Source organism: Melanostigma gelatinosum (assembly GCF_949748355.1).
Source record: "Melanostigma gelatinosum genome assembly, chromosome: 21".
Classification (NCBI taxonomy): Eukaryota; Metazoa; Chordata; class Actinopteri; order Perciformes; family Zoarcidae; genus Melanostigma; species Melanostigma gelatinosum.
The window spans coordinates 13,398,441-13,416,526 of NC_136654.1; the positions used below are offsets into that span (position 1 = coordinate 13,398,441).

The window sequence follows — 18,086 nt, forward strand, 5'->3', positions numbered from 1 at the left end:
TTAGAAAACGTCCTATAATTTCTCTGAACGTTGTTTATAATAACATCTATCATATTTTAATGTGGGGCAGAATAACCGTGTAGATCTTTGTGACTGGTCTCTTTCAACCTCTTAAACCCGGCTGGATCATGTGATTGTTCCATCATTACAGCTGCAGGTGGACAAACATTCTGCAAACAAACAGAAAATCATTTAAAATTATTAACAAGATCCCAACTTTTAATTTTGTAAATATATAAACGCACAGGACATCTTGTATTTTCTATTAAATGTAATGTAGCATCACGTAGCTGCAGCGACGTGTTGGAATAAGCTAAATAAAGAATAAAAAAGTAACTTTAATAAACTCTGTGAATATTTTTTTGTACCTGTAGAGCTAAAATCAGGGTTCAAGAGGTTAAATCTGCAACGAGCACGATCAGCTGTTTTTGATTATAAAATCTACATTTTACTTGATGTTATTTCGTGTGAATGTGGCAATATTGTGCTACAACCAGCAACATTATATTATATAATGTTCATCGGCATTTATATTTTTCAATACAGCGTTTTCATATATATATATATATATATATATATTTAGATTTCTCCCCTGCCGCTATATACAGAACACATATGTACAGAGGCTCTGCTATTTACAAAAGTCCTGTGAATAATATCGCACTTTAAAGAAAGGAGGATGGCAGAGCAGCACAGTGACTCTGAGGCCATGTGTAGCGGATGTTCTCAGGACCAAATGAAGTCTTCCAAATCTGGACAGGTCTCAACAAAACCCACCACAAGGCAAATAACAAAACCGCCACTGTCGTATGCAAACCTTGCTCCTCCAGTTTCATTGATTTTCTCTTAAACCTCTTGATTCCGGAAAAAGGTTTCGATGCGACAGCAGGGGAATTCTGGTCCCGTATTTCAATGTTTTTTTAAATCCTCAGATGAGATTCACAATCACAACTCTTCAGACCTAGTAAAAAGTATTCAGAAATATATCTGTATAAATACTCTCATCAAAATAAACACATATACACATATCTTTGCACTTGCCTCTGGTTCAATTATATAGACTAAAAGTATCAGCATCATCACACGGGGTTCCTATGAACTGTAATGGGGAGGCGGCAGAAACTGAAACTGCAATGTCAGAAAGAAAGGTGTGCTTGTTTTGCCACCGAGGCTTTTTTTGTTGTTGTTGTTGATAGAAATAGCACATTTTTTTCTGTGAGTGTGACTGTTTTCAGTTCTTTGTTATGATATGATGGGATGCTATTTTACCTCAGGGCAGGACTTGAGCCTCGCTCAGCTGAACGAGGACTCATCAAGGATGGTTCTCCAGATGTTTGTAACAGAACGTCACAAACGGAGCCTGAAGTGTGCCACCAGAGTTCAGTTTTGCCGCTTTTGTAATTGTACATGGAAAAACTTCACTGTTTCTACCTGCTCAGCAGCCAACAGCAGACTGACACAGTTAGAGACTAGCGGGTGAACATCGTGGAGAATTTAGCAGCTAAAGAGACGGATAATCCTCTTATTAGGTGGTGGAGACCAAAAACGGAGCTAAAAAGAGAGAGAATACCGGACTTATCATGTGACACAAACAGAAAGACTCCAAACAAATCCTCATATTGTCGGTAACAGCTTGATGAGTAAATAAGAAATTTTTTGCAAACAACTAATCAACTTTAAAAGGTGATAAAGTGTTGAATGAATAATCAAATTAAAAATAAATTTAAATAAAAATTATTCTAAAAATGAATCTTAAATTTGACATGTAGTTATAATGTATATTTGTTTCTTGCCTGAACATTTTATATTTCCATGTCGTGATTGCTTGAGGACGGCTCTCTTTTAATTGTAAGCAGTGACACTTAAACATTAAATGCATCCTGTGGAGTTTTTGACCATTAGCACTTTTACCACTTTTTGCTCTGAATGAACACTGAATGTAAACATAACTTTTGATTATTTACAAGAAAACTCCACAGGGAACCTTTAACCAAAGTCCAACCCACAGAGCAGCAGCAGGAGCTCTGATTGGCCAGACTCCTGCCAGTACACAACAAGCTGGACAATCAATAATAATTAAGATTAATTTGAGCAAATGTTCTGGTGGCGCACTCCAGGCATCATAGTCTCTCTCTGGATTCAGCTCCACCTTTTAAAACGGAAACTACTCGATGTGGAAAAATGAAAAATCCCATGAAACAAAAAAGAATAACGTGTAGTCACATGGAGTGTTTAATTTTTCCTTTGGTATTCTCAACCACCCCGCCCCTTTAATTTTGTACACATATATATATATATATATATATATATATATATATATATGTATATATATATATATATATATGTATATATATATATATATGTATATATATGTATATATATATATATATGTATATATATATGTATATATATATATGTATATATATATGTATATATATGTATATATATATATATATATGTATATATATGTATGTATATATATATATATATATCTGGAGGAAATGGTGTCTTTACAGCTCTCCTGTAGATACAAAATATGATCTGATTTAAAATGATAAATGTATCATATATCCTAAAAATGTACAATATAAACAATAAATATTCAGTGATTTGTATCCTGATTTATGTAAATACAGAGGAAAGTGTGATTGGGCGTTCAACCTGGTAGTTATTCTCCTATATCTCGAAAAACATGTATTCCTGTTTTACGAACACCAACAGTGCAACATCATGTAGTACAATTACCAAACACATACAAACACACACACACACACACACGCACACACTTTCCAAAACGACGTACTGGCACACTCACAGTGGGACGGGAATTTAGGGGGTTGTTGCCGCCACACACCGGAGCGATGCATTTCAAACTGATACCGCTGAGGAACCGAGGAGGAACGAGAGATGGGAGATAAACAGAAGTGTTGGCAGGACGGATGTACAGATCTGTGTTGTTCTTCCTTTTTTTTAAATTCACTCATGGGAAGCACCAGCAGCAAAGAGCACTCAATCCTCCCAGCAGCCTGATTCCAGCCTCATGTGTGACGTTAAAGGCAATATTGCAAGTGAGTCAAATCAGGCAAAAAGAAACATTCAATTAAATTAAAAATAGCAGACATAAAATGACAAATTAAGTGTCAGAGCTCCCTCATGAGAGTTCTTTTGGGACGTGTTTTTTTTTGTTATTTTCTTACAAGTGGACCCCTCTGGATGGGGGATGGGGGCTTCTCAGTGGCGTCATAGCACTGTGCTCTCAGACTCTTCCTCCGGCTCCGCTCTGCTGCTGGTCGACTCAAACAGTGCCAATGAGTTCCTGAAGGGGGAGATGTGGGGCAAGTCAAAGATACCGTCCAGGTCCACGTTGATGACTGGGATGTCCAAGTTACAGAGACAATCTGGCAAGAAACACAGACAGGGATGAGTGAAATAAAAAATACTGTTGATTTGGGTGAAAAAAGTAGAGTGAAACAGATGATTCCAGATGTGGTTTCATCGATGCTGGATGGTGTTACACACAGCAGGCGGGTCATCACAAGGAATAAATAAAGTAAAATAGGGGTGTACGATATACAAGACAGCTTATTGTAGTCGGCAGTATTAATAAATCGTCAAATCTGATACACTTTATGGCCAAAAGTATGTGGACACAATTGATTGGCCCATTAATGAAAGTATAGCAATATATATATTTGCAGTATAATGACCTGGGTGTGGCGACATTCCCAGAAACAAAATGCTGTATTACAGTTTTTCTCCATTGTATACACTCAAAAAAAATGAAACCGTTGGGGTCTGGTGACACCTCCTGGCTGGCTGAGTCCCTCACATGCGTTTTCCAAACAGGAGCAGCCATGTTTTTCCTACCTCTCAACAAACGGCTGACCTGAGATCTGCCAGAGACTCCACCTAGAATGACCACACCCCCAGCTCCGGCCAAAACCTGAGGCTGGTACCTCATTGGCCAAGAAAGGGCCCCCCACTGTTTGTGAGACCAGGTTCATAAGCCTGAGCGCAGCGAGATTCGCCCTCTTCCCTCTGGACTTCGTCCTGGGACAAGAAGACCCACAGCCTCTTCCTCCAGCACCACGCTGGCTACAAGAAGGCTCACGAGGAGCCGCGGCCTCATCAACCCTCAACTCAGGTCGCACGTGCCATTCGCTGGTCGAAACAGACTGTGTTTTATTCTGAGTTTAAGGACCCTATCCCGCGAGAACGAATAACTTCCGTGATCCGTTCTCCGCCTTTTGTGCGCACACCACCGGTAGAAGGACAACCGGGAGGTACGAACCGACAACGTGCCTCAGCCGAAGTTGAACCACAAACTCTCCCTCCCTGCAGCGAGGAGACCGAGTCCGCGCCAGCTCCGAAGCCACGCCGACACCAGCCCTCATCCCTGGAGGAATGAAAGATTCCTCCACGGAAACTGACCCCTTTCACGAAGCTTCTCAAAATAAGATTCATGGTATCTGGGCATAGCTTAGCGTAGCATTAGCGTCATATAGCCGATTCGTTGATGTGTTGTTATTCCCGTATCTTGTTGTGTTAAGTCACTGTCGTGTTATACCGTTTTATTGCGCAACCATCGCGGACCACGGAGTCCCGTTATATTGTGTATTTCCTGCTGTAACTGTTTGCATTAGATCCGTCGCTGCTAGTGAATGTAGAGTTTGTGTACTGTCACTTTAAAGACTGAAACTACAGTGGCCGGACCCTCGTCTCGCCGACCGAGTTTCGGGGTGATAAGAAAGCAATACGCTCATCTCACCGCAGTGATAAAGGTCTGTTTTGTTTGGGGATTATTTTCATTTCATTTTGTTTTACTCTATTTTCCTTAAATCGGCTCTGTGAGTGAGGTGTAGGATCGTGCATAAGCTGCCGTCAGTTCAGAACGACGACGGCAGACTTCTGCAGGATAAGACCAGCTGTTCTCACTCTCATTTACGACATCGCAGCAGAGTTGATTTCTTTCTTTCTCTTTTTCTCTCTCTCCCTCTTAACCTGCACACACATAGTTAGAGCCTATGAGCCTGGGGGAACCCCTCGCAATCAGTTGTCCCTACCCACATGCGGCACCGGCACACGTGGTCACACGCATCCATCTCTCAGCCATTTTGTCCGCCATCTTGGTTTGTAGTTCTAGTTTGTAGTTCTAGATTGTCCCCTCCTCTTTTCATCACTGATGGAATAGGTTACACCCCCTCTTTTCATCACTGATGGTATAGGTTACACCCCCTCGTTTCACACACTTAGATTCACACACACACATATATATATCTCCTTACCACATTTTATTCTGTTGACTTTAGGTAGTAGACACTGTTGGATGCAATATTACTTGATTTGATCGTTTACTATTTTGATTTAATAAACTCTGTTATACTTTAAAGAGCAGTCGTCTGTGATTACTCGTGCATATGTGTGTAATAAAACTGGATGTAGTAGCCTGTGCTCGAACTTAAACCTTCACTTTCACTCTGAATGTATAGTCATACGCAGACTATTGACATTATGAGTGACTACTAATTATGAGACTTAGTTTTATCGTTTGGTTATTGGTCCCTGTTCGCAGGGTGGTGCCCCGTTGTTATTAATAATCATTAATAATTGTTACATACATTAATAATTCTGTTGATGTCAAGAATTCAGTTTCTTAGATGCTGATAACCCAAACACGCTCCTCTACGTTCCCAACAAAACTATGCACCAAACTCTTTTGTCAGCCCAAGACTTCAGACTGTTCAACTCAAACAGAAACTCTCAATACACCCGGAATGATATCTTAAGGATTGCTACTTTAAACATCTAAGAGGCATTAATCTGTTATTAATCTGTCCTACAGATGTTTTATGTGTGAAATCCGTGGAGTGCGTTAATCATCATCATCAGTGTTGGATGCAAGGAATTTGTTGGAAATTGGTAAAAAACAAATGTGTATATCGTGCATCCCTATTGCTTACAACTGACACCTCAGTAAACACTGTCAAAACCCCCCAAAACCACGATCAATGTAGTTAGTTATACTGATGTATAAACTAACACATTGACCCCAGTTTAATGCATTTTTGTGTGATGAACAACTGCACAGACAGGAAGTGTGCTGACTGAGGAGCAGCGGTGGGCACAACACTGTGGAGTGTGAGGGGGGGGGGGGTATGGGGTGAGAGGAGGAGGGGCAGTGACTGTCAAAGCCAGCTGGAGCAGGGCATTATGGGTGGGAATCCTAAGGGCAGAGAAGGTTGGACGTTATTGGGGTCCCCCCCCCCCAGGTCTGTTCAGCCCATGGAAGCCATGCATCAGTCTCAGCCGCCATGCAAAGGCCGACAGAACGGTTTAAAGCTGGACTGAAAACAGCCGCTGTGTGTTGGTATACACATAATGAGAAGAGGTCAAATGTCTGGAGGGGTTGGAGGGATGGGGAGGGGTTGGGAGGCTTTAGTACAGGAACTCCTGCTTACCCTAAAAGTCCCTCTCACACATAGAATCACACTGAACCTCTCGGCTCATACCGCTGCAAGTGAGACAATAAGAGACGTCGACAAGAGGGGAAAATTAGATGAAAACCACAAGCTGATGGCCATACGTTTCCATTACATTGGAGAAAAGCAGACATGTACGAAACGAGGTAACTGACACCAAAACAATCGAAAATGAATAACAAAGCTCTCCAGGTGAGAGGATTTTGGGGTAAATTGCCTCTTTAATCTTTGTTGAATAAATATCTGGAGGCCACCCGCATCTCAATCTGACGTTTTATTGAGCATCACAGTTATTAACATTCTGTAAATGTGCTCTTTTCCAACCAGCGGTGGTGTCTAGAGAACAACATTTTGTTACCTTGACATGTAAATATTCGTACACTGCTGGGTGGAAATCTATCAAAAAACTATGAATGTATTTGTTACTAAAAGTTTCTGGTAACTAAGTATTAAGAGTCTGTTACAGTTATCTTGTGATAGCTGGTTGACTGGTTGCACTGATGCCATAATATTTATGCAAAATACAATATTATTATTGTAGTAATTAATGTGTTCAGATAAATCCAGAGGAGTAAAAAGCAAACAACTTCATGTGTAAATCTAATAAAGTAAAAGCACAAATTGAAATGTATATTTCGACATGCAGTGATGCGTTGTGATCGGTTTCATACACCTCACCTGTGGACATGCTCTCCCCGGGAGACAAACCGTCCATGAGGCCTGTCGAATGGTCCAGAGGCTGGGGACTGGTGCCAGGCGTGCTGGGGGGTTGAGGGGGAGGTAAGCTGGGCCTCGTCCGGGGCGGCTTGGGGGTCGGCCTGGCCTTGGTGAGAGTCCCAGCCAGCGAGGGCGGAGAGGAGAGGGACGGGGCCGTGGCCATCTGGATCTGCCCCGGGGAGCTGATGGTGGCGTATCCCTGCGGGTAGCTGAAGCTGTACGGGGACGGGGTGCTGGGAGGAGTGGGCGACAGGCTGACCGGAGATGGCTGACCTGTCGACTGGTCGGACATGGCTCCCGACTGGCAGTACGGGACTTTGGGGGGGATCGGGGCCAGCTTCTTCGCTGCAAAGAGACCAGAAAGAAAGAAATATATGAATATTGTAAGAACTGCAGTAATGTTTTACACTTGCAGAGCAATTTAGAAGATTTAAAAACATATTTGGGTGATGGATGACAGTTTGTCTCTGTATCTTAATAATCCAGTGCTTCTATTATACATTGGTTAAGTTCGGATGCTTGTAAGAGACAGATACATTCTTAAATGTTTTAGTTCTTAGTACGAGTCAACCTGCCGAGATCTTTCAACTCCAATAATGTCTTCCATTGTCTTTCATGACCTTCCCTGTTTTCTTTTAAAAACAAGTAGCCCAACGTGAGATTACTATTATTTAAACATTCTCAGACATCAGGCAGCTGTTTTCACAGGCTGAGTAACTCTAACCGTGAAGAGTAAACTCTCCCGTTTAATGATCATTATGAAAGAGAGGGACGCTCGCCTCCACTTCTCACTAATCAACTCTGCAGATCCTCAATTACATATACTTTTGTCATTAATTAGAATATATAATTGTGCCCGAACAGAGAATAAAATGGCACTTTCTTAACTCCATTTTGCTCATATTTTGTGTGATATTCAAATAGTTAACATGAATGCAAAATAATGATTTAAGTGCTAACAATAGCCACGTTCGTTGTTCACGTTCATTATGATAATTTTGGGGGCGTGGTTTTGTAGAGAGCCTTGACGTGACGAGCTGCCGACTTGCTAGATTTAGCCACTTTCGGAGCTGGTGCTGCTACTTTTATTGGAAAAAAGTCGTCAACTCTGGGCTGGATATTTAGGTTGGATAATTTCCCCAAAAAAGTGAAATCTTGCTGGTTTCACCAATGTTACCTACACAAGTTTTAAAGCTCGGGTTGATAATCTTGAAAAAAAGCAAGAGTACACTTGATTTTAAAAATCGAACCGAAAAACCCAACTCTTTTCCAATGAAAGTAGCTCGCTATGAGGATAGTAGCTTGAGGAAGACTGAGGTGACAAGCGTTGAGTGCACGAGCATTATTCGGGCAGGCAGTCAGACAGGGAGCTCGTCCAATCATTACATTCAGGCCGAATAAAATGATTGCACGAGCTTATTACAGTGCTTGCGAAAGCCAAGGACCGCAATAAACCAAGATTAAAACTTCATGTTTGATTGGTAGCATATTTACAAATCGATGTGCATGTTTCTGGGGCTTTTAAAATAATTTTCTGTAACTTTGACATGTTCAGACTGATGCGAAGGCGTCTCGTTGCCTCGTTACCTCTTCTCAGGGTGTGAGGGCTGTGGTCAGACTGTCCACAAGAAGTCAACCCCTGGAGTCCCTTCTGTCCGATCACTGGAGACAACTCCTTGTTCTTTCGAGTACTGAAGACACACAGACACACACACGCACACACACGCACACACACACACACAGGAATGACAAGCTGCCTCATGCATCTCTCTTCTCTTTAATAACATGTCAACCGTGTTACCATAAATCTCTTGGCAAATAATAATAAAAAAAGAGAGCACCCATAGTTCCGTGTCAAATTGCCACAGTGACCACTGTTTGCAGGCGAACATGAAGTCTGTAATGCCGTGCAGCAGAAAGCAGTTCAAAAATCCCAAATAAACCCAAATGGCTTAATGGATTTGACTTTTTACGGCGCAGCGCAGCCAGAATGCCAATGAAACATAACCAGTTCATACTCCGACCGTCGCTCTGCAGATGAGGCATGAATGGATGGTTGATGGTTGGATATAAAGACGGGGGGGGGGGGGCGGGGGGGTGAAGCACACGAGCATCTTTTGGGGCTCAATATCAAACATAACAAAGACATTAACTCCATACACATCGTGTTGTTTCTGTTCATTCTCAAGGTCTGATGTTGCGCCCACTGGTATGACTCATTAACGCCCACTGCTTTTTTTTCTATTTTTTTTTAAATAATGCCATGCACTGAAAGCTTTGAATTTCTTTGTTGCCTGGCAACCGCCTCCTGAAATATCCTGGCAACGTGGAAAGTTATGGATCGTATTCACGGCAATTATAGTGACCACACAGATGGATCTGATGATGGCGTTCTTAAAGAGAATTGGTTTCCATGATTGACGAATACACAATAAATAAGAAGAAAGAACAGTAGAGGGTGTGTGCGGGGGGGGGGGGGGGGTTATCTTAATCTCACCCATCCCCCTTTTCCCCTCACCCATCCCTCTCGTCTCTCCTTTCTGTGTGCGAGTTGTGTTGGGAGTATACGGGCGAGTTTGGCAGCGTTCTGGTATTTACCTAGTCAGCTTGGCTCCTCTCTCCCGGCTACAGGCGGCCCATGGAGGGGGAGCAGATAGGGGGGTGTTGGGGGGTTTGGGGGAGCCCAGGAACAGGTCGTGGCGAGTGAGAACGAGCGGGGGTTTGATGTAAAGGGTGGAGCCATTCGTTTCGGGCGGGGCCGCATGCGAAGCGTCAGACAGGGAGGCCTGTTTGGGCAGGTGCAAGGAACTGGGTTTGGGGTTGGAGTTGACGTCAAGCGGCTGAGGGGACGGGCAGAGGGAGTGGGGGAGTGGGGGAGGGGACGGGCCGGGGGGCATGGACTCGGGGTTGGGGGCGACGGGACGCATACCCGGAGGTGCTCGGGTGTGGAAATGGTGGTGAGGGAGCGAGTAGGAGGAGCAAGACGAAGAGGAGGAAGAGGAGGAGGAAGAAGGGTAAGGGGGAGGTGGCCCCTCCTCCTCAGGGGAGGGGTAGGCGTAACAGGAGTCCGACCAATTGGAGGATGCATCATCCGAGCTGCAATGACAAACATGTCAATGTTTCCTGGGGGATAGAGCTGGAGGTAAAGTGGAGGAATTCATTCATATCTAGGAGGTTAAGAGCAGTGGGATGTATCGATTTATCAGTTTAAGTTTGAGAGGAATATTAATTATTGTGTCAGGAGGGAGAAGTGAGGGCTCCGGGGGGGGGGGGGGGGGGGGAGGGACACAGCACAGAGGAAATAAAGAAGAGGTGCTCTATGGGTTTCAAATCACAGAAAGGAAATCAAACAGAAAAGTCACCTCATCCATTGCAGGGCCTTGCGACAATGGACTGTTATGCTGTTAATGATGCTTGGGCTAATGACAACAAAAAAACAAAAGAGATAAATAATTCATGCACATGCAGCAATGAACTCCTGAACATGTGTATCAACTACCTCCACAAGTTGTTTCGTAAAAATCTTCACATAAAATACAGGAATAAATCTGCACACATGGCTGCTATACAAATTCAAGGATGAGAAAAATAAACGACAAAACAACAGAAACTTAAAGAGCAGCCACAAGGTTCGACATGTCATGCTTCATCAGAGGGGAGACACGCAGGTGATTGGTGAGCGTTTCGTGGGGGGAAACAGAAAGACAAACGTGGAGCAGACGGCGCTGTTGTGGTGTCAGTTGCAGGGCGCAGCAGCACACGCGGCCGGGGGGGGGGGGGGGCAGCAGGTATGTGAGGTGGTGGTGAAACAAGAGGGGGGACTGGGGGGGCACGACAGCCTTACCTGGCTCGGTCGCTGTTAGTGGGAGGAGGGGTGGGGGAGGGGGAGGCAGAGAAATCCCCAGGCTGCTCGGGGACGAGAGCATCAGTGGGCGGGACGGGGGGGTGCACGCTCGGTGGCGTGGAAGAGGTTTTACGCGTGGAAGACGAGCCCCTGCACGACACCCAAGTAGTGTCCATCACCCTGACACCCATGCTGCAGTGGGACAGAGATGCACAGCCAATCAAATCACGGGAGGGCGTGTGTGTGTGTGTGTGTGTGTGTGTGTGTGCGTAGTTCAGGTGGGGTCATCAGGACTGCTAGGACGGGACAAGCTTCATCTGAACCATCATTGAAAGACGCCTGACCCTGCCTCTGAGTCACTCTGCTCCACCCACACGGACCTGTATGGGTGTATTTATGATCCTGAGCATGCAGCAACAGAGAACAACATTCCACCTACACACTGTCCGGATTAAATGTGTAATTAAGTTCCTTTTTCAATGGCAATCTCCTGCAAAGATGACGATGCATGAGGAAGGTGAGATGTTAAATATTTTGATAACTGTAACACAAGAGCAGTTTGGATGAAATTAACAAAATGAAGACTCTGGTCTACTAGTCAAGAGTTTGATGAGAAGATTGACACCACTCTCATGTCTGTCCATTCAAAATGAAGCTAGCAGCCAGTTAGCTTAGCATAAAGGCTGGAAACAGGGGGAATGTAATAAACTAAAACAATTAATGTTTCTTCCACCTCTGGCGGCCATTAACGCTGAACTTTATGTCATAAAACTGATCAGATATTTGCTAAAATATAGGTGCACGTTGATCACAAGCAGCAGACGTCGACCTACACATTCCCACATCTGGAAATATATACAGTACAATACAAACAAAAGTGGGAGCGCTCCCTTGTTGACAAAAAACAGGATCATAGAGAGCTGCAGGAGTCCTGGAGTCCTAGAAAATGAGTTCTTCACTTCACTTCCTGTTCCCTCATTTCAACGTCAATGTGTTTTCTCAATGTGTTTTTGGTTAGATGTCTAAAATAAGATCTGTGGTTAACACCAGCTGAAAATATTTTAAAGTTTTGTTCTCTGATATAAAATAGGTCAGTAAATGTCCCTCTGGTGAAATAAGAAGCTTTTACTTGTCTTAAAAAGAGTGTAAATGAGACGGCTAAACGTCTCATTTACGTGGTGGAGAAGTGAAGTCACGTGACCGTGGTGGAGTTCCTTTATCGACTAACGTGAAGTCACGTGACCGTGGTGGAGTTCCTTTATAGACAAACGTGAAGTCATGTGACCGTGGTGGAGTTCCTTCATAGCCTAACGTGAAGTTACGTGACCGTGGTGGAGTTCCTTTATAGACAAACGTGAAGTCATGTGACCGTGGTGGAGTTCCTTTATAGACAAACGTGAAGTCACGTGACCGTGGTGGAGTTCCTTTATAGACAAACGTGAAGTCATGTGACCGTGGTGGAGTTCCTTTATAGACAAACGTGAAGTCACGTGACCGTGGTGGAGTTCCTGCATAGCCTAACGTGAAGTTACGTGACCGTGGTGGAGTTCCTTTATAGACAAACGTGAAGTCACGTGACCGTGGTGGAGTTCCTTCATAGCCTAACGTGAAGTTACGTGACCGTGGTGGAGTTCCTTTATAGACTAACGTGAAGTCACGTGACCGTGGTGGAGTTCCTTTATAGACAAACGTGAAGTCACGTGACCGTGGTGGAGTTCCTTTACAGACTAACGTGAAGTCACGTGACCGTGGTGGAGTTCCTTTATCGACTAACGTGAAGTCACGTGACCGTGGTGGAGTTCCTTCATAGCCTAACGTGAAGTTACGTGACCGTGGTGGAGTTCCTTTATAGACTAACGTGAAGTCACGTGACCGTGGTGGAGTTCCTTTATAGACAAACGTGAAGTCACGTGACCGTGGTGGAGTTCCTTCATAGCCTAACGTGAAGTTACGTGACCATGGTGGAGTTCCTTTATAGACTAACGTGAAGTCACGTGACCGTGGTGGAGTTCCTTCATAGCCTAACGTGAAGTTACGTGACCGTGGTGGAGTTCCTTTATAGACTAACATGAAGTCACGTGACCGTGGTGGAGTTCCTTTATAGACTAACGTGAAGTCACATGACCGTGGTGGAGTTCCTTCATAGCCTAACGTGAAGTTACGTGGCGGAGTTCCTTTATCGACTAACGTGAAGTCACGTGACCGTGGTGGAGTTCCTTTATAGACTAACGTGAAGTCACGTGACCGTGGTGGAGTTCCTTTGTAGACTAACGTGAAGTCATGTGACCGTGGTGGAGTTCCTTTATCGACTAACGTGAAGTCACGTGACCGTGATGGAGTTCCTTTATCGACTAACGTGAAGTCACGTGACCGTGGTGGAGTTCCTTTACAGACTAACGTGAAGTCACGTGACCGTGGTGGAGTTCCTTTATCGACTAACGTGAAGTCACGTGACCGTGGTGGAGTTCCTTCATAGCCTAACGTGAAGTCACGTGACCAAGGTGGAGTTCCTTTACAGACTAACGTGAAGTCACGTGACCGTGGTGGAGTTCCTTTATCGACTAACGTGAAGTCACGTGACCTTGGTGGAGTTCCTTTATAGACTAACGTGAAGTCACGTGACCGTGGTGGAGTTCCTTTATCGACTAACGTGAAGTCACGTGACCGTGGTGGAGTTCCTTTATAGACTAACGTGAAGTCACGTGACCGTGGTGGAGTTCCTTTATCGACTAACGTGAAGTCATGTGACCGTGGTGGAGCTGCTTTAAAGCCTGTAAGTATAATAAACGTTCATTTGCTACAGAGATTCATTTATGCAATAATCTACAATCCAATGGAATAATCCCATTGGATTTTTGTCAAGAGAACCAGTGTGATGCTCACTTCCTGTTGGCCTACAAAATGACGTCACCCCTCTGTTGAACTTTAGTGGAGCAGATTTTCTTACTTTTGGACAGAGCCAGGCTGTTTCCCCTTGCTTCCAGGACAAGACAGGAACTATTTTAACTATAGCTAAGGCTAAACAACAAGAGGCTATTGTACTCACAGAATGAACAAGTTCATTCAGTGCCTGAAAAGATGCTACTTATGGAAACACAGAAAGAAAGGCCTGCTTTGTCCATGTCCCCCCCCTCATTTGTCACCCTTCTCTGTTGGAGGCATTGAACTGCAGGAGTCCAAGTGTGTCACTTCAGACAGACCTGACTGGAAGCGTTAAACACACATAAACGACAAACGGCCGACACTTCCTGTCAACGTGCAACTGAGACGGACAGACGATGAATAGACCGATGAGAGGATGAGGAGGGTGTGGTGGGGAGGATCTATACTGTACCTTTGTATCTTCCTCATGCTGCGGAGTTAAAGACAGAGACAAGCACAACGAGGACAGAGAGTAAGGATCATGGAGGACAGAGCCCCACCCCGATCTGACTCATTAACAGCAGCAGAGGAACTTTGGCAGGATGAACTTTGTTAAGACGAGAGCCAAGATGGAGGAGCGAAATGGGGAGGCTATCCTTGGGAGGGGGGTGGGGGGGGGGGGGTTGGGGGAGTCTTCTCTCCCTGAAGCGCTTCAGCCTCGTCTCAAAACCCAGAGAGAAAATTACAGTTCCTTTTAGCACTAATTAGGTCAAAGTTTCCCTAATGGATACAAGAAAATCCCCCTGAAAATTAAAGAAGATTGTGAGAGTTGTCTTTTTGTCTTTTTTTCTGCCTATGCAGTGGTACAACTATAATAGTGTGGCCAAATGTATGTGGACACCCTTCTTGCATGTAGTTTGTGGTCTTTGGCTTTTCTTCATGGTTTGAATGAAAGGACATCGAAAGGATGTTTTTAGACAATGAGTTTCCAACTTGGCGGCAACAGTTTGGGGAAGACCCTCTCTCATTTCAGCGAGATAATTCCACAAAGCCAAGTCCATAGTTTGTGAAAGAACTCAACCTCAACCCATGTAACACCTTTAAGATGAACTGGGATAAAAAACAAAAACAATAGCGCTGTGTATTGATTTTGGTGTTGTGGCCACAGTCCGAATATAAGTGATGCAGACTGGACCTACAGGAGATTTTTTCCTAGACACAATCATAACAAAAGAATGATTTAATCCATTTGGTTAGAGTTTTAGAAAAGTCTCAAAGAGTATCATTTTATCAAAACTAATATTTATCATTATATGCCAGGAAAGCTAGAGGAGGAGCCTAATGTGCATCCTCAATCCAAAAACATGGAAGTCTGAGGGAGCTTTTTTGAGATTAATACCACTCTGTCCAGTAAATATGAAGCTTTAAATCCAGCAGTCTGTTAGCTTAGCTTAGCATAAAGACCTACGATCTAAATGTCACTATTTAACACAGTATATCTCTTTTGATTAATTAGTATAGTGTGCACCACATGTGACAAGGAACAACCAATCACGGCCGGTGGATTTATTTTCTTTCTTCCATAAATAAATGTCTATTCAAGTAAATGCAATCATCACCGTCATCGCTGCACGCAGAGAAAGAAAGTGAACAATCTTCCACTTGCTTCCATGTTTTTGGGCCCAGAGAGCGCTGAAGGTTGAAAGTCATAATCTAATTACCTAATTTGTTAGTGCACCAAAGATGCTGCCGAACCATTTCTCTCTAAAGATAAAGTATCACACTATGTACTTTGTATGTCTGGAGATTATAGCTATAAATAGTTCTCACTGGCCAGATTAATGTAGAAGCTAAGTGCAGTGTGTGTCCTTCAACTGGTCCTGCTCGGTACAGAGAATGATGGGAAATTATTATCATTTTTATTCCTCACATGAAGGCACAAAGATCCCCCGGAGGTGCACATTTTAGTGTCTGAACGTCAATTAACTTTTTTAAAAGGGATGTGAGCACTAAGTAGAAATTTAAAATCCAACTTTACAATCATGCACTGAGCGAAATCTAAAATCTTTTGTACATAAAAACCTGTAATTCAAAGGGAGCCTCACTGTGCTGAGCCTGCTGGTTCTGTGTTTCTATTGAAAGCCGAGCTCTATTGATCAGATCTAACACACACACACACACACACACACACACACACACACACACACACACACACACACACACACACACACACACACACACACACACACACACACACACACACACACACACACACACACACACGCTGGGTCCAGGTTTAATTAGCTGGGCTACTTGTGGTCTCCGGGCTGCAAGGCTTAGTCTAGCCGCAGGGCCTTATAAGACCACGGGTGTATTAAAGCATAAAAGGAAGAGACACGGAGACAGACAGAGAAAAGAGAAAGAAAGCCTCTGACTGGGTTTCAGCTAATCCTCCTCCACAGCTTGAGGTTTGCCCTGATTCCTCATTTCACAGACTAAATGTCATCTTTCTCTTTCCTCACTTTCTTACCCCTCTCACTGGGCTGCAGATAAAGACTGATACAGTATCCCTTTCTTATCCACCTCATGGTGAAACTGAGCATGAGGTCACCTCTCACATGGAACTTGTGCAATCAAAGGGGGAATTCATCTCACTCTTACTTCACATGTCCGACGCTGTCAAAAAGGCAGTCATGTGGAAACTTTATGAGCCTCGAAGTGTCCTTGTCTAGGAAACAATATTTAAAGCTAACTTGTCAGAAATACGGGGGGTCCCAGTGGGGTCTGATGCCTTGATTGACACTTTAGACCCCCTGAAAGCCTCAATTGCAAAATTCCGGTGGGTCTCTAAAAATCACAAGACAATTACAATCATATTTCTTCCGTAAATAAGGTCCCATGTTGATCAACTGTAAGCTCTATAAGTACTGTAATGAACATGGACTGTATATAAGAAGTGAACGTAGTCGTCGTGTTGTCACTCATTGGTTTGTGGATGTTTTGAAGCCTGGAGTTCTGCGTCGTCATCTTGGCTTTTTGCAACCAGTGAACAGGACGTGACCAGTGGCGGCTGGTGCAAAATGTTCTAGGTCGGGCCATCCTATCAATTTCAGCAAACATCCCAGTATGATTTAATGCAAAAAAAATGTAAGTATCAAACACGCATTATTACTTGGCAGTTAAATATTTAACATGTATTCCAACACGAAAACAATCAGTAAATAATACTTATATAATATAATATAACATTTATTGAGATGCCCCTATGGACCTTGTTATAGGAGGTAAAGATCAGGAGAAGTAAACATGAAGTGTAATTATGAATACTGATGTTAAATTAAGCTATGATGAGTTTTCACTGTTAATTTAACATATCTATTACATGTTGATGCCTCCATGACCAAGTTAAGCAGATGAGACTGAGGACAGCTATGTAGAAGAAAAGATGTTCACTTTGCCTAATATGTAGCTTGACAGAGTTCTCATGTGTGCCCTGGTGTTCTCATGTTTCCTTACCTCCTCATCCCTCACTCCCTACCCTGGTGTTCTCATGTTTCCTTACCTCCTCATCCCTCACTCCCTACCCTGGTGTTCTCATGTTTCCTTACCTCCTCATCCCTCACTCCCGTAACTGTCCGTGCTGGATCCGTCCCCGTTGTTTTAAAAAGCTAAATAAATGATTAGCATGACGTCATCCAGCTAGCCAAACCTGTCTGGTGTACAGCTATACAGAAGCTCCGCATGTACTGCTTCCCTTTCCCGCGAGTCTGCTGTCTGATTGTGAGGTCAGGCTGATCTGATATCAGCTCTTTGGCTGCAGAATCTCCTCAAAGTTCTCCTCTCAAACGGGTCTTGGAGGAGGAGTGCTCGCGCTGGCGCGGGCGCCTGTAGAGACTTCTCCTGACGAGAACGCGCAGCGAGGGGAGCCTGATCGTTCTGCCCCAAGCTGAATCTATTTGAGGGTGCTGATTGGCTAAATTGTATGTCACTCATTTATATCTTGAATCAGCAATTGGCTAAACTGCTTCATAGACCCGAATTTGACCCGTATTTGTATAATTTATGATTATTATAATTTTTTTAAATTTTTTTTTGTGTGGCTCATGGTGGGGCCATGCCCCATGGCCCTCTATTGACCAGCCGCCACTGGACGTGACCATATCTGGACTGAGGAGGAGTGACGT

General features: G+C 43.8%; 1 protein-coding gene across 1 annotated transcript in view; it reads right to left on the bottom strand.

The window, feature by feature from the left end:
* Window positions 1–2,839: 2,839 nt before the first annotated feature.
* Window positions 2,840–18,086, bottom strand: part of LOC306794818 (rho GTPase-activating protein 44-like) — a gene marked incomplete at its 5' end in the record, with an annotated part of 63,190 nt that continues 47,943 nt past the window's right edge. The window contains 6 exons of the mRNA XM_079293039.1: window positions 2,840–3,398; window positions 7,158–7,541; window positions 8,784–8,887; window positions 9,795–10,292; window positions 11,041–11,232; window positions 14,375–14,392. Of these exons, the coding sequence (XP_079149165.1) occupies window positions 3,241–3,398; window positions 7,158–7,541; window positions 8,784–8,887; window positions 9,795–10,292; window positions 11,041–11,232; window positions 14,375–14,392 (1,354 nt within the window). The 3' untranslated portion in view covers window positions 2,840–3,240. The remainder of the gene's footprint in view (window positions 3,399–7,157; window positions 7,542–8,783; window positions 8,888–9,794; window positions 10,293–11,040; window positions 11,233–14,374; window positions 14,393–18,086) is intronic.